Source organism: Exserohilum turcica (assembly GCF_000359705.1).
Source record: "Exserohilum turcica Et28A unplaced genomic scaffold SETTUscaffold_17, whole genome shotgun sequence".
In the NCBI taxonomy this organism is placed as follows: Eukaryota; Fungi; Ascomycota; class Dothideomycetes; order Pleosporales; family Pleosporaceae; genus Exserohilum; species Exserohilum turcicum.
Genome location: NW_007359992.1, coordinates 614,303 through 628,937, shown reverse-complemented (window position 1 = coordinate 628,937; position 14,635 = coordinate 614,303). Strand labels below are relative to the sequence as shown.

The 14,635-nt window shown below is 52.8% G+C and overlaps 4 protein-coding genes across 4 annotated transcripts; 2 read left to right on the top strand and 2 right to left on the bottom strand.

The window, feature by feature from the left end:
- Positions 1-879: 879 nt before the first annotated feature.
- On the bottom strand, positions 880-2,921 carry SETTUDRAFT_184325 (uncharacterized protein). The gene is made up of 4 exons (XM_008026317.1): positions 2,524-2,921; positions 2,132-2,354; positions 1,791-2,062; positions 880-1,602 (listed from the first exon to the last, which is right to left on the bottom strand). Exons 1-4 carry the CDS (start codon positions 2,592-2,594, stop codon positions 1,314-1,316), a joined length of 855 nt encoding a protein of 284 aa, XP_008024508.1. The 5' UTR covers positions 2,595-2,921; the 3' UTR covers positions 880-1,313.
- Positions 2,922-4,226: 1,305 nt separating this feature from the next.
- On the bottom strand, positions 4,227-6,309 carry SETTUDRAFT_150176 (uncharacterized protein; the record flags this gene model as incomplete). The annotated part of the gene is made up of 3 exons (XM_008026316.1): positions 6,028-6,309; positions 4,398-5,977; positions 4,227-4,287 (listed from the first exon to the last, which is right to left on the bottom strand). Exons 1-3 carry the CDS (start codon positions 6,280-6,282, stop codon positions 4,227-4,229), a joined length of 1,896 nt encoding a protein of 631 aa, XP_008024507.1. The 5' UTR covers positions 6,283-6,309.
- A 304-nt stretch (positions 6,310-6,613) lies between these two features.
- SETTUDRAFT_168807 (uncharacterized protein) lies at positions 6,614-8,090 on the top strand. The gene is made up of 6 exons (XM_008026315.1): positions 6,614-6,795; positions 6,848-7,035; positions 7,085-7,127; positions 7,231-7,424; positions 7,527-7,638; positions 7,696-8,090. The coding sequence occupies exons 1-6, from the start codon at positions 6,789-6,791 to the stop codon at positions 7,755-7,757; spliced, it is 606 nt and encodes a 201-aa protein (XP_008024506.1). The 5' UTR covers positions 6,614-6,788; the 3' UTR covers positions 7,758-8,090.
- Positions 8,091-10,122: 2,032 nt separating this feature from the next.
- SETTUDRAFT_108583 (uncharacterized protein) lies at positions 10,123-14,154 on the top strand (the record flags this gene model as incomplete). The annotated part of the gene is made up of 3 exons (XM_008026314.1): positions 10,123-10,401; positions 10,514-13,795; positions 13,852-14,154. 3 exons carry the CDS (start codon positions 10,123-10,125, stop codon positions 14,152-14,154), a joined length of 3,864 nt encoding a protein of 1,287 aa, XP_008024505.1.
- Between the last annotated feature and the right edge of the window lie 481 nt (positions 14,155-14,635).

Genomic DNA, 14,635 nt, shown 5'->3' with positions numbered 1-14,635 from the left:
GCCTCACTCTCATCTCATGACCCCCCTGGCCACCATGGACGCGCCTTAGGAGATCATCGGGGCTGAAACAGCTGCATCCAGCTCAAGACAGAAGCGTCGTCATCCGCTTGTCTGTTCGTAACGCATGCACGTTTCACACACTATTAAAGAACATAGCCATGTGAGGGTGGGAACTGCCAGTGGAATGCCTCTCAACTGATCGGGCTGACATGTACATACATATATGTTTGTTGGACCCAACCTCAGCCTCAGACCTAGGCTTCATACGGCGTGCTACGCGGTTGGGGTTTGATGCCAACACAGCACCGAGTTATCGATAAACGCGCTACGAAGCATTATTCAACGGTTGGAATTACATGCAGACAAGGAGGCTTTCCTGTTTATGATCTAGAGGGATGCTCTGCCACAAGCCGAGGGCACAATATCTGACATGCAAGGCCCACCAACTTACGCGCCCAATGCGGCAGGTGTGCATACAGGTGGACCAATCTAGAACAGATGACCCTGGCCTCTTCTTGATTGGTCTGCCTGTGCCTGGGATAGTAAAGATAGGTAAAGGCTCGTCTAATAAAGCCATGTGTTATATCTTCAAGCTGAACATCAGACGCCAATGACTCAACGGTCAACCACAAGCGCCCAAGGCCGGCCATTCTCCACTCCGACTTATCTCAGCCGCCGCTGCTGTGCGGAGAGACGAGCCAATTAAACAAGACGAAAACCGAGAAGGGCAAACGCTGTGCAAACTATCGCTTGCAGGCGAATCAACTAGGCGCCGCTTACCGCGGACCATGTCTCCTGACTCGGGTTCAGATGGAGTTATTCCCGGCCATGTTGCTAGTGAGAAACAAACCTTCTTTGGGGTCCAAGTTTCGTCTTGTAGCGCATAGTGGCCGTGGTGGCTTTGCTGGTATTGTTGATACAGCGAATGCAATTGATCTAAATGTCCGAATCCATGCTCTTGACGTTGCAATTGTGCAGTATTTCGTGACAACAATGATAAAGACAATGACATGATTAACTCACTCTTTCTGTGCAATGCCACTTCCACCTCCTGCCTCTATATTCTGCCGTAAACCGAGAAGTTGCCCTAGCGTCCAATATCGGCTTCTCTGCAGTGCTCGCATGCTGTGCTTGAACAATTCTCCAGTATATCCATCTCTTGACCCCTCAACACATCGATCGCATCCTGTAGCAAGCATCCCGCTACACATTGCCATGAACCAGCGAATCGATTCTGGCGCCCCCTCCTCCTTCCCTCCACCGCCATGCCCAAGTCAAGAATGTTCCAAAAAAGAAGAAGAAGAAAACACCTCCTATACACCCGCCGCGCCTCCCACGCCGCCCTCGGGCCAGCCAAACGGAAACGCCGAGCGCTCGCCTGGCTTCCGTCTCGGAATATCGATATGATGAAAGTTGCGCAAGTGCTCGACCAAATGGTCTCTGCGCGTGAAGCCCTTTTCGCCCACGCGGTTACACCGCGCTACGTGGCAGGGATACTCGGGCGTGCCCACGCCGTGCACCGTCGATTGGTGGCGCTGCAGGTCCGCCAGGCGCGTGAATTGTGCGGACGAAGTGCATGTGGGAATGTCGCAGGTCCATGTTCTAACGGGACACGAGTTAGATTTGGCTGGTGGTCTGACAAGAAAAGAAAAGTGGAAGGGGAGAAAGTACTTTGGACGTGTGCTGGTGCTGGTGCTGGTGCTTTTTTGGCTTCTGGAAATATGGTATATTAGACTGATTGTACTTTTATGTCATGGCGTCAGTAGAGGGAACTAAGGATACACACGCACCTTTTTTGGCCGGGAGACGCCGAGACATTGACGTCGGTGTCTTGCAGCTGCCAGCCTGTGCTTTCGTAGCCTGTTACGGGTTCTTGGTATGCAGTGTGCGGTATGCTCATCGGTTGCTGCTCAACGTAGTATTCTTGGACCATTTGCCATGGTTCTGGAGGGTAGCATTGGTATTGAGCATAATAGGCGTGGATCTGGTGTTGCGTGTATTGTGGTATACCGGGCTGGTAGGGTGGCTGGTAAGAGTAGTTGCCTTGGCCTGAAGAGGAGTACTGCGCCCATTGGTAAGCGAAACGGGAACGTCTTCCAAGGAGTTGCAGAAGGCAAAAGGTGGAGCTTACGCTGTATCCGGACATGGCGGGCGAAGGCGGTTGTTCCTGCTTTAGGCGTACTGACTTGGTCTTCTTGGAACCACTGCCTGTGGTAGTGAAGTCAATGCTATTAGTAGACGGGCGGTAGGCGGGTGCCGCAGGCGAGGTAATGATGCGTAGTTTGTGTGATTGGAGCGTTTTCCTTGTCGGGGCCGAACGCTTGCGAGGCAGCAGTTGAGCTTGCCCAGCAGATCTACAAGAGCAAGTTAGATGTGTCGGCGACGTTATTGTTTACCCTTTGTCATCTCGCAGTATATACTGGAGCCTTAAATGGGAGAGCCACCAGGATCTCATCTGTGACAACTACGCACTACTGCCACAGCGGGGGCTTATACCTTGCGCCTGAGGTACGCATCACTTACAGATATTTTGGAGATCTTGGACCCTCCAAACGCCCGAAATTATCTCTATGCGAACCGTGATGAGCCAACATGTTGATGACAAAGTGAAAGTAGAAGCAGCGCCGCCCAGGCCAAGATTGGTTCTGGTTGCAGGATCTAGTGGGCAGTGACAGGGCTTGACGAGGCGAGATGGTTTCTTTCGTAAGCTTGCCCGCCCCCGTGCTGTGATTCTGTGTCGAAGCTACGCCAGAGAGTAAGGTTGTGAATATAGAAGCCTAAGATTGCTGGGGTCGATTCATGGGAGAACGAGGCGAAGCCAATGACCCAACGCTGTGGTACCCGAAACGTGTCTTGGTATAGGGCTGACTACGGGTTCGTGCCTATGCAAAACTCGGCAATACTGAAGAATAGGGGAATCGGGTACACAGCTGAGTCAAAGCTGCCAGGTTCTTTTTCTATTATGAAAATAGAGAAGCGGTGAAATGGCTTGCTGGAGGAAGCGTAGCAACATGTAGTGGCGGAGGAGCGAGGACCGTTGATAGATCTGCCGTCAACCGCTCCTCCCGTCTTATGGGCTGCATGGCCACTAGGCTTCATCCACCTTGACTGTATCGAGTCTCATTTGCTCGGGAATGGCTGAGCTAGGCAGAAAGCCAGAATAGGCCAATACAGATAATATTCATACTTGGGTGTCTGGGTTCAGTATAGATTGATGAGCCGGACTGGCCGATGCAAAGGATGAGGGTCGGACTATCGTGTGACTATGAGTGCATGCATACCTCTTGCTCGCCTATTTTCGCTATACAGCGTAAAGACAGATCCTTGTTGAGCTGCAGGATCCGGGTTGCGGTCTCGAGATCGACGCATTGTTTGGCGTAGACAAGTCAGTATTCTTGGACATGTTTACACAATCAAGGCGGACGCCGAGTCTGCGTCAGGCCTACGACTGATCTGTCAACGGAGTTGGTCAGAGAACTCCTATCCAGCGCGGTTAGGCGGCCAACGCCATCCGGATTGGGGATTGAACGGCATTCCAGGAGTAACTGTGCTGGCTGCCCGACTTGGGTGGGTCAGCCGTCATGAAACCTCGGCTCGCACTCTTTTTCCCTCTGTCTATATATGCTGCTGAGTATGCTTCACCCAAGTCGTCCGCCAGTGAAGAACCGCCAACGCCGCAAAAGGCCGGAAATGATTTGATGCTGCAGCCGCTCGAGGCAGCGGCGTGCAGGAGCTAGAGCGGCCGGGCGTAACGGGGCGAAACTGGTGCTGGAAGGTTGTGGATAGATTCTTTCGCTAAGACGGCCAGTGGAGACAGACCTACCTCTTGCTCCAGCCCTGTAGGCCCTCATGCGATTGGGGGCGGCATTCCGTGTTACCGCGGCCTTGGCCACATAATGTCAGATTACGCCCGGCGCTCAGGCCGCCTCGCCCCTACGCCACTCCACTGCAGCGGCGCAAGGATTCCTCTTGGCAGAGGAGCCTCAAATGGTGCCATTCATCCATGCATAAGTGTCTCACCGTAAATTGCTCCGCCCATGGTTGGCCTGTGTTCCTGCTGTGGGGTTTAATACAGAGCAAAGCCGTCCGGACAAGCGCTTTTGGTTCCGAAGAGCACAAGACATTTGCCCAATAATGGGACCCATTCCAGGACTACCTAATACTTGATACAGAACGCAACTACCATACTGAGCATGGTGTTCGGCAAGATGACTGCAATTGACTGCTCATAGCTCGTCTTCCAAAAACTTGTACGCAAATCGGAAGTCTGCTTTCCTTCGGTTCATCCTAGGCGGGACGTTAGCTCTGTATGACGTGCAGAAATAGCACAATGGGGCGCAGTTTGTAGTACGGCGGCCTGGCTGGCCCAAGGCCGAGGTACAAGATCAAGTGCTTACCATGTGCTCTCATAGTCGAAGAATCGGTATGTTCCTTGTTCGTAGTCTTCGGTTATCGCTTTTGGTTCCTCGTGTCTCTGGAACCAAGTTTGGTATTGCTTGTGGAATCTCCAGCTCTGCGACTTTAGTGCCTTGGCGGCCAGATATTGCTGATATGTGCCTTGACGGTAGTAGAAGGCATAGAAGAGAGCATCGGTCTCGATGCGGGAGTACAAGCGAGGATCGTCAAATATCGGCAACGGCTCTTGCGGGTAGTGGGCAGGCGTGAACGGGTATGGGTTTTGGGGACGGTAGTGACGCGGCGCCTCAGTGTCTGCGGACTCGGGGGCGGTGGCCATGGATGCCACGAGCATACGCTCATCCGGAGGTTTGGACGCCGAAGCAGAAATGTCATTTTTGGTCGCCTCGAATGAATCAAGCAAATCCTGCAGGCTTGAGGGGAGGTGGTAGACCGACTCTTCTTCTTCATCTTCGGCGTGCGAGTCTCCGTTCGTCAGTGGTGGTGTGGCAGCCTGGGATTCCTCTTCTTCTACAGGCTCGGGAGCAGGCGTTCTCCTATTGGCCTTGGAGGCATCATCGGCCGGTGCAGCTTGCGCAGGTGCTTCCTTCTCCACGGCAGCCGTCGCAGGTACGCTAGCGGCAGGAGCAGGTGAGGCCTGTGCGGACTTGGCTGGCTGTGCTTGTGAGGCTGGCTGGGAATGCGTTATGGCTGGTGAGCTGGTTGCGCTTGCACGTGCGCCGCCAGCAGTGAGGCTGGATTGAGCCGCAGAGGCGCCAGGTGGTGGTGGCAATGGGGCAATGCCCACTCCATTCTTATCGCTAGCAGCCGCAGCAGCCGCAGCTGAAGCATATTTCAATGGCTCTCCTGGCGTTCGCGTTGGTATCGGCGCGGGCTTCATCGCGTTTGCCGTAGTATTTGCAGAGCCAGGCGATGGCGTATGCAACGTCGCTAACGCCGGTAATGGCGACTTCATCTGCGTCGACGATCGCCTTGCCCCTTGCTGCACGGCTTCGGCTGCCTTTGGTTTTGGTGCTGGCGGCCGTATGTCTGACTCGGGGGTGTCGTCGGCTATCGACTGCGATTCGTGTGACGAGACATGGTCGAGGTTCTCGCCCAGTCCGTACATGGCCTCCTCTTCCTGCAGGTTGAAGTCGTCGTACAATGTGTCGTCGTCCATGAACTCGGGGTCTTGGTTGCTCTCGACGTAGTACTTGATGCTGTCCTCAATCTCCTTGACCTGTTCTGTCTCGACGCTGCCATTCTCCAGCGCGCGCTGCAGCAGGTCCAGCTTGGATTGGTGCCATTTATTCCGTTCGACCGCCTCTTCCAGCTCGGACACGCGCTCTATTTTGGAATTGTCGCCCTTCTTGGACTTTTTGACGTTGGCGTTGAGCGTCTCGACCTCGGCCTCGATTGTTTCTATTTGTCGCTCGAGCTCCTCGTTCATGTGCTGCAGGAATTCAACCATTTCCATCTTTTCCCTGTCTTTGGGGTCAATCTTGGATGCTAATTGGAGGCCTTCTTTGGAATATGCCTTGGTCTTCATCTCCTTTTCAACGGCCTTGAAGCGCTCCATTTGCTGTCACTCGTCAGTCACGGCATTGCCCCGGGACGCGGCAGGCACCCTACTGTCTCGATGAGCTTGCGGTGGTCTAGCAGCGGCTTCTTGTCCTTGATCTCGGACATGGCTGCCCATGTCTTGATCTGGTCCCGCGACCGTTGCAGTTTCTTAATCTCCTTCTTCAGCTGGTCCTCGAGCTTCTCCTTCTGCGACGGATTGCCCGTCTGCATAATCTTCTCATAGATGCTTTCAAAGGTCGCGACGCCTTCGGCGACCTTCTTGAAGCATTTGTCGATCTCCTGCTGGAGTTTCCGTGCGGCCATGGCGAATGTCGAGCCTTGCAGTGCGGGCGGGGGCGGGGGGCGGGGCGGCGATGGGGCGGTGATGGGGGTGTCCGCGAGGGCTCAGTAGTAGGCGGGCGCGGGGGCGGGCGGCCGGCGGGAATGGTGCGAGACTTTGTATCGTGGGCTGGATGTGCAGAGGGTGAGGCATGGCATGGGTAACGCGAATCCCTAGGCCGGGCCTAGCGCCTGTGCCAAGAGTGCGGCCGCTAGCCGTCACCAGCCCCACGCGTCGCTGTTTCACGTTCGCGTTGCACAAGTCTTCAGCCTCGTCTCACCTCTGTCGGATACGCCAATTCCCATGCGTGACGTAGTTGCGCCTTGTTGCTTTGTTTTCCCGTAAGGCTGTCCCAGCATCGAGCCGCTTGAGCGCGCGCATCTGTGTCTCTGTGTGTGTGTGTGTGTGTGTGTGTGTGCAGACGCTAGGCATTCGGCGGCGCTGGCCTTGCCATCACGGCCACTTTTACTGTCGCTATTACCCCGCCACCATGAGAAGTACAGGCCCCTCCCGCCCACGTGCAACCACACCCACACTAACAGTGCCCAGCCGTGCTGCAGAGGGTCAAGTCGGCCTCCGTCACGGTCGACGGCCAGCTCATCTCCTCCATCGGCAAGGGCCTGCTGGTCCTCGCCGCCGTCTCCAAGGACGACACGGAGAAGGATGTCGAAGCCATGGCGGCCAAGGTGCTCAAGGCCAAACTCTGGGACGACGAGTCCAAGGATCCGCCAGGACGCGTATGATGTCTCCCTCGGCCGTGTCTGCTCGTGGCACTGACTATGCAAGTGGAAATGCGCCGTCACGGATATACAGGGCGAGGTCCTGTGTGGTATGTAGTCCACTATCAAGGCTGCAAGGTATTGGGTGGGCTGTCTCAACGTGTGCATGGAAGCCGCCCGTGCCCTCGAAAGGCAATTTCTAACGTCTCACAGTATCCCAGTTTACCTTGTTGGCATCGATGAAAAAAGGAAACAAACCAGACTTCCACCAGTCGGCAAATGGCGACCAGGCCCGCACGTTATATCAGGCTTTCTTCAACAAAGTCGGAGCCTTGTATAAAACTGAAAAAGTCAAGGATGGCTTGTTTGCTGCTATGATGGATGTTGCTCTGGTCAACGACGGGCCGGTAGGTTTGGACTATACCAGCCTGGATGGCGAGGTACAGCTTCAGCATTGCATTTCTGAGTGTGCTCCGCTTGCTGCTTCAGGTGCTAACCATTGCCTCAAGGTCACAATTCATATTGACACGAATCCGCCCAAGACTCAAAATACAAGCGACCCTGGCTCTGAGTCGGCTGGCTCGAATAGTAAAAGACCGCCAACCGTCGATGTCAATGACCGCAAGTAGCATGTACCTGGTCTATGCCAAATCCTTACTGACTTGCCACCTTGCTTAGTTGTTGATAACCTGACTAAAATCACGAAAGAGTTTAAAATACCCGTAGAACGTCTGGACTAGAAGGCGGCAGATCCAACCATCGTTCCGATTACTTGAGCCTCAAAACCCACCGAATGAAGCTATCCGGAGTTTGCATTAAGCATATATGTCATCTCTTACACGTATCGCCATGTCGGATTTGCAGTATCCGCCCTAACTAAAAAAAATCACCGATGATCATTCTTGAAATCTTTGGCGTTGCGTTCCCAGCATACAATCCTATTGCTATTATGAAACCATCGGCCTAATCTGAAGGATCTGTGCATGACCGACTGCACCCGTCCCGAAGCAAATCTTACTCGATCATGGCCCACTCAAGCAATCTCATTTTATTATTATTTTTTAAACTGGCCGTCACCCAATCGGACCGTTACAAGCCGTTGTTGATGAAAGGGTGTTCGTACGTAGCGACACCAATGCACACCACGTTACATGTAGCAGCTCACACATGTTTATCGCCACTTCTATTTCATAGACTAACACATATGTGAGGGGATTTTACGCCTGGGATATCAACAAGACGACTCTGGCGTACATGCTAAGCAAGATTATACAGTCACAATTGGCTTGTTGTCAATCGACTGGCAATTAAGCTACGCCTTGCTCTAATACACAAAGAATGGGGGCTAAACGAATCCATACAGCAAAACTGGATAACATAGTCTGCAAACAGCGCTGCTTGTATGAGGGTAAATGCTACAACCACTGACATACTGACGCGTCACTCATGAATGCTGCTTTGCTGATCCTTCGCATAGCACGCCAGCGACTAGACAGCGTTTCATCCGCACACATTGAACAGTTTACAGGAGTGGAATCGGCATTTTCCTATTCCAGCCACCATGACGAACGTGTATCAGATGCCATACCCGAAGTTGCTGCCTGGACGAGGGCGGTGGCGAGTTGCGTTCTCTGCTGACAAACCGGCTAGCATTTAGTCATATCCGGTTTTACGGCCTCTTATGACGCTTTCCTACCGATACAGAATCTATCTACCTATCACCATGCGAGATTCTACATCATGCTCACACTCTACCGATAGCTTTGTCCGAACTCGAGCCATGTCAATATTTTCTCATATACTAATACCCCTCTTTTTGATTTTTTAGTACCCGTTGCTGCAGACTCAAGTTCCGATTGGAGATTTCGTTACCCGCCTTTTTATCTTCGTGCTTTGATATATCCTCCTCTGAGCTGACGATTGTTCCCCTTTTCCGCATTGTACGTCACGTGACTGAATGCCATAGTGGGATTAGGGGCCCAATAGCATATTTCTTTTGGAATTGTATGCCAATGCAAGGACAATCAATAAGAGCGGTGAGAAGAAAAGATGGAGAGACAACTAACTACTGGGTGGAGCACTTCTGCTTTGTGCGCTCGCAGATCCCGCTCCGATGCACAAACGGCTCGACTCTTCACAGCCATCTATAGGGCTACCAAATAATGGGCCTGAGTGCTGCGCGACACACAGAGCGTCAGGCGGAGACTCCTTTCCCGAAGTTAGGCCGGACGGAGTATTGATCTCTCCGACTTTTGTAATCGCTACGCAGACTTTCGTGGGAACTTTTCTACAGGCGAGATGGAATTGCTATATGCCAGGCAGAGCTGAGCCTACGAATATGGAGCAGTGGCTGCCGGGACTAGGCTGAAATGGCGCATCCATCATTTACAAAGGGTATGGGCGGGGAGCCACGTTACTTTTGGGCGGACTGGAGTGCGCTGGGCTAGTACGCAGGACTATCGGAGGCCAATTCCCCCCGACGGCCGCCATCCCGAGAATAGCGAGCTTTCCTACAGCGCGCCCCAGATCAGCCTTGGTGGGCTTGCTGTATGGAAACATCTCGGAGTCTAATCATAGCCGCGGCGAGAATTAGGCAGCGATCACTTGGTTGCTGTATAAAGCGCAGGTTTGCTGGCGGCCATATGATTGCATACATACAGCATGTATGCACATCTTTCGGCGCCGCTGCCGTCTTTGAACTAGACGACGCCATTGTATTGAATGCATCGACTTTGCTCCACCGCGGAGCGATTTAGAACGTTTCGCTTCGCCTCGTATTCGTCGTATCCTCTAGTAGCCACTCGAAACAAAGCCCGCCCGCCCGCCTTATCCACCTATTAGGGGCCACGACCGCGGTGCCGAGGCTTGAATCGTACGCTGCATCAGACGCGGCCTAGCATAGTCCAGAGCGGAACAGTGCACCCGTCCCCTGCAACAAGGATCTTGGATTATCGAGGCCCGTGAGTGGCGTCGTAGGAAACTCGAGAAACTTGCTGCTCGGGTTTCTTTCTTTGCACCTCCATCCTTCTTGAACACACAGGAGGTGCTTCGATCGCTGCCGCGCAGAGACCAGCGACAGGACGGCACGCTCACCATCACCTGAGCATGGATCACGACTCCTCCTCAAAGGCCAAGGCCACGGAAACGGCCAGCTTCACAGCCGTTGAAGAGAAGCAGGAAATCAAGTCGGAAAAGGAGCTCAGCCCACCCACAGCTTCTCTAAGTGAGAAAGAGAAGGATCTCATCGACAGACAACTGACTGCACCAAACCTCACCGTCGGCTACTTTTCTCTGTTTCGGTATGCGACCGCCAAGGACAAGGCCATTATGGTTGTGGCCTTGATCGCCAGTATTGCGGCCGGGGCTGTGTTGCCTTTGATGACGGTAAGTACTACATACAGACTTTGCGCTCATAGACGCCAGGGAGGCTTGGGGGAAGGGTCAAAGCACACGAGTAGGCCACAGCCCGTAAGACACTGAAGCTGACTTTACGCAGCTTGTTTACGGTAATTTCACGGGAAGCTTTACTGGCTACTCAGTCGATGCCGTCGCTGCTGCCAAATTCCAACATCAAGTCAAGACCTTTACGCTGTACTTTGTGTACTTGGGCATTGCTGCTTTTATTACCTCGTACATTAGCATCATGGGTTTCTCGTACACTGGAGAACGCATCACACGAACAATCCGAGTACTCTACCTGCGCGCCATCTTTAGGCAGAACATTGCCTTCTTCGACTTTCTGGGATCCGGAGAAGTCACTACCCGTATCAGCTCCGACATGAACTTGGTCCAGGATGGTATCGGTCAGAAGATTGGCTTGTTCGTTACTGGTGTTTCCATGTTCGCATCCGGTATCGTCGTTGGTTTTATCAGATCATGGAAACTCTCCTTGATCATGCTATCAGCCACCCTTGCGTTGATATTGATGATGGGTGTTAACGGTACCTTGATGAAGAAAGCGCAAACCCTGTCTATCGACGAGTACGCTACAGCTGCTTCTCTGGCTGAAGAGGTCCTCTCCTCAGCTCGCAATGTTGCTGCGTTCGGAACCCAGAAGCGGCTCGAGGCAAAGTACAAGGCTTTTGTGGACCGTGCAACTTTGCTGGACTATCGGGCCAAGTTCTGGCTGTCGATGATGATTGCTGGTATGATGGGTGTGCTCAACCTCCAGTATGCCCTGGCCTTTTGGCAGGGTAAGCATTTCCTGGACAACGGAGAGCTCGGTGTCTCGAACATTCTCACTGTCGTCATGGCACTCATGATTGCTGGATTCTCCATCGGACAGAACCTGCCTCATATTCAAGCTTTTGGTGCGGCTACTGCGGCGGCTACCAAGGTCTTCAACACGATCGAAAGAAACTCGCCCATCGACCCCGAGACCGACGAAGGCATTGTCCCCGACGACTTTGTTGGAAACATTGAGTTTAGAAATCTCAAACACATATATCCGTCTCGACCGGATACCACAGTGCTCTCGGATTTCAACCTGGTTGTTCCTTCAGGCAAGATGATAGCGCTTGTTGGTGCATCGGGATCAGGAAAATCTACCATTGTCGGACTGTTGGAACGCTTTTACCTGCCAATGGAGGGCCAAATCTTTTTGGATGGCAGGGACATCACCACTTTGAACCTTCGTTGGCTGCGTCAGCGTATGGCTATTGTCAGCCAGGAGCCTATACTGTTCAGCACCACCATCTACGAGAGTATTCTGCATGGGCTGGTCAACACAGAGTACGCAAATGTATCGGACGAGAAGAAGATGGAACTCATCGAACAAGCCGCCAAGATTGCCAATGCCCACGACTTCATCATGGACCTACCAGAGAAATACCAGACCAAAGTTGGAGAGCGAGGTGGGCTGCTTTCCGGTGGACAAAAGCAACGTATCGCCATTGCCCGTGCCATTGTCTCGGATCCCAAGATTCTTCTTCTCGACGAAGCCACTGCCGCTCTTGATACCAAATCTGAGAGTGCAGTCCAGGACGCCCTTGATCGAGCATCGCAGGGACGTACGACGATTGTCATTGCTCACCGACTATCTACTATCAAGAACGCCGATAACATTGTGGTCATGGCATTGGGCCGGATCGTCGAACAGGGTACGCACCAAGAACTTATCGACCTCAACGCCGTGTACGCAAGCCTTGTACAGGCCCAAGAGCTTACCTCGAAGATCAACCCTGCCAACAGGATGTCACTTCTAGAAGAACCTGAGAAGGCAGCAGGGGGCGAAACAGACGAAAAGAATCTTACCCTGATGCGAACTGCGACATCTGCTCCTTCCGAGTTCCTGGCAAAGAAGGATGAAAAAGACAAGAACTATGGCACGTGGGAGCTGATCAAGTTCAGCTGGCAGATGAACAAGGGCGAACATGTTACGATGACGTTGGGACTGGTTTTCAGCTTCCTCGCTGGCTGCAACCCTGCCATGCAGGCCATCTTCCTTGGTAACTCGATCAATTCGCTTCTGTCACCCGGAACGTCGCTTGGTGGGCTTAACGTCGGCTTCTGGTGCTACATGTTTCTTATGCTCGGACTTGTAATGATCATCTTTCACTATGTCCAGGGTGTGACCTTGTCAAAGGGATCCGCTAAACTCATCGGCAGTGTGCGAACGCAGGCTTTCGCAGCCATGCTCCGCCAAGACATGGAGTTCTTCGACGGCGAGACAGTAACATCGGGAGCTCTCAGTAACTTTTTGTCATCCGAAGCAAACCGCCTTGCTGGTCTTAGTGGCTCTACCCTCGGATCCATTGTCAGTGCTGGTGCTTCCATCATTGTTGCTTTTATCGCCGCATGCTCGTTTGGATGGAAGCTGGCTTTGGTGTGTTCCTCGACCATTCCTCTGGTTCTCGGATGCGGTTACTTTCGCCTGTACGCGCTTACTCGCATGGAAAAGCGAACCAAGGAGACATCTGATGCTGCAAGCTTCGCGTGTGAAGCTGCCTCCTCTATCCGCACTGTCGCCTCGCTCTCACTCGAGAAGCATCTCCTGGACGAGTACCACAAAAAGCTTGGTGCGCAGGGCAAGGGCTACTTGAAATTCACAAGTGTGTCGGCTGTGCTCTACGCTACATCACAAGGACTGTCCCTGCTGATCTTCGCCTTTATCTTCTGGTACGGTGGTCGATTGCTCTTCAACCGAGAGTACACTGTCTTGCAGTTTTTCATCATCTACTCTGCAATTGTAAACGGTGCTCAATCGGCTGGCGCCATCTTCTCCTTTGCTCCGGATATGGGCGAGGCCAAGGATGCCGCTAAGCTTCTCAAGTCGTTCCTGAACCGCGTCCCTAAAATCGATCACTGGTCTCCAGATGGCATCCAGATTGAGCGTCTTGCGGGCAAGGTCGAGCTACAGGATGTACGCTTCACATATCCAGGACGACCAGACCACCGCGTCTTGCGTGGCATCAGTCTTTCGGCTGAGCCTGGCCAATTCATTGCGCTTGTCGGCGCCTCTGGTAGCGGAAAGTCGACAGTCATGCAAATGCTCGAAAGATTCTACGACCCAACCAGCGGTGCTGTCCTCGTTGACGACGTGCCATTGACCGACTACAACCTCCAAAGCTACCGCTCACAATTAGCCATTGTTAGCCAAGAAACCACCCTCTACACCGGCACGATTCGCGAGAATATTCTGGCCGACAAGGAGGAAATGAGTGATGATGCTGTCATACAGGCGTGCAAGGATGCAAACATCTATGACTTTATCACATCATTACCAGACGGTTTCAACACTCTGGTCGGTGCAAAGGGTGCTCTTCTTTCGGGCGGTCAAGTAAGCTCTTCTCTTTATTTCTTTTTTACACACAACACCTACTGACTGCTTCCCAGCGCCAACGCATGGCTATTGCTCGTGCCCTCCTCCGCGACCCCAAAGTGCTTCTTCTCGACGAAGCCACTTCCGCCCTGGACTCCGCATCCGAGCGCGTCGTACAAGAAGCCTTGGACTCTGCATCCAAGGGCCGCACTACAATCGCCATTGCGCATCGACTCAGCACAATCCAACACGCAGATCTCATCTATGTGTTTGACAAGGGCAAGATTGTGGAGAAGGGCAGACATGAAGAGCTGGTAGCTAAAAAGGGCGTATACTTTGAATTGGCCAAGCTACAAGCCATTGGCGCTCCACAATAGTAGACTTTTTGTGGCGTCTGCATATGTTAATGCTGGTGTATAACGTGGTTCATAAGCGAGTCGGTCACCCAAGCGAGTCGGTCACTCCCCACCAGCGCGTTGACGTTGACACGTTATCACAGTCTTTTATTACAGTCAATAAACTATTGCAATATACCAAATTAATTGTCAGAATCGCTACTATCACTTACACTATCTATCTCAACTGCGCAGGTACGAGCGTTGTGTCCAGTCTGCTTGCAACGCCCGCACCGCCGCTCTCCTCGCACCCTCTTCGACGCACTCTCACCATCACCACGACTGCTACCCGCCTGTTCAGCTAATACTTCTTGTACTTCGCCTACAGTAAGAGTCTCTTCTGTCCGTACGTATCGCCACTTGCGGCTCTTACGCTTATTTGCTGTGTCTAGAGCCTCTCGAAGAGCAGCTACTTCCTCCCTCATAAGCGTCATCTCATGTGCTATTTGCGTAAGCCCCTTTA

Excerpts from the sequence above, each read along its gene's own strand:
- SETTUDRAFT_184325 (XM_008026317.1), bottom strand. The coding sequence starts at position 2,594 with ATGTTGGCTCATCACGGTTCGCATAGAGATAATTTCGGGCGTTTGGAG. Across the intron at positions 2,355-2,523 it reads CCAAGATCTCCAAAATATCT|ATCTGCTGGGCAAGCTCAAC; the intron begins GTAAGTGATGCG and ends TTGCTCTTGTAG. Across the intron at positions 1,603-1,790 it reads GCGTCTCCCGGCCAAAAAAG|AACATGGACCTGCGACATTC; the intron begins GTGCGTGTGTAT and ends GTGTCCCGTTAG.
- SETTUDRAFT_168807 (XM_008026315.1), top strand. Across the intron at positions 7,036-7,084 it reads CCAAGGATCCGCCAGGACGC|TGGAAATGCGCCGTCACGGA; the intron begins GTATGATGTCTC and ends TGACTATGCAAG. Across the intron at positions 7,425-7,526 it reads CTCTGGTCAACGACGGGCCG|GTCACAATTCATATTGACAC; the intron begins GTAGGTTTGGAC and ends CATTGCCTCAAG.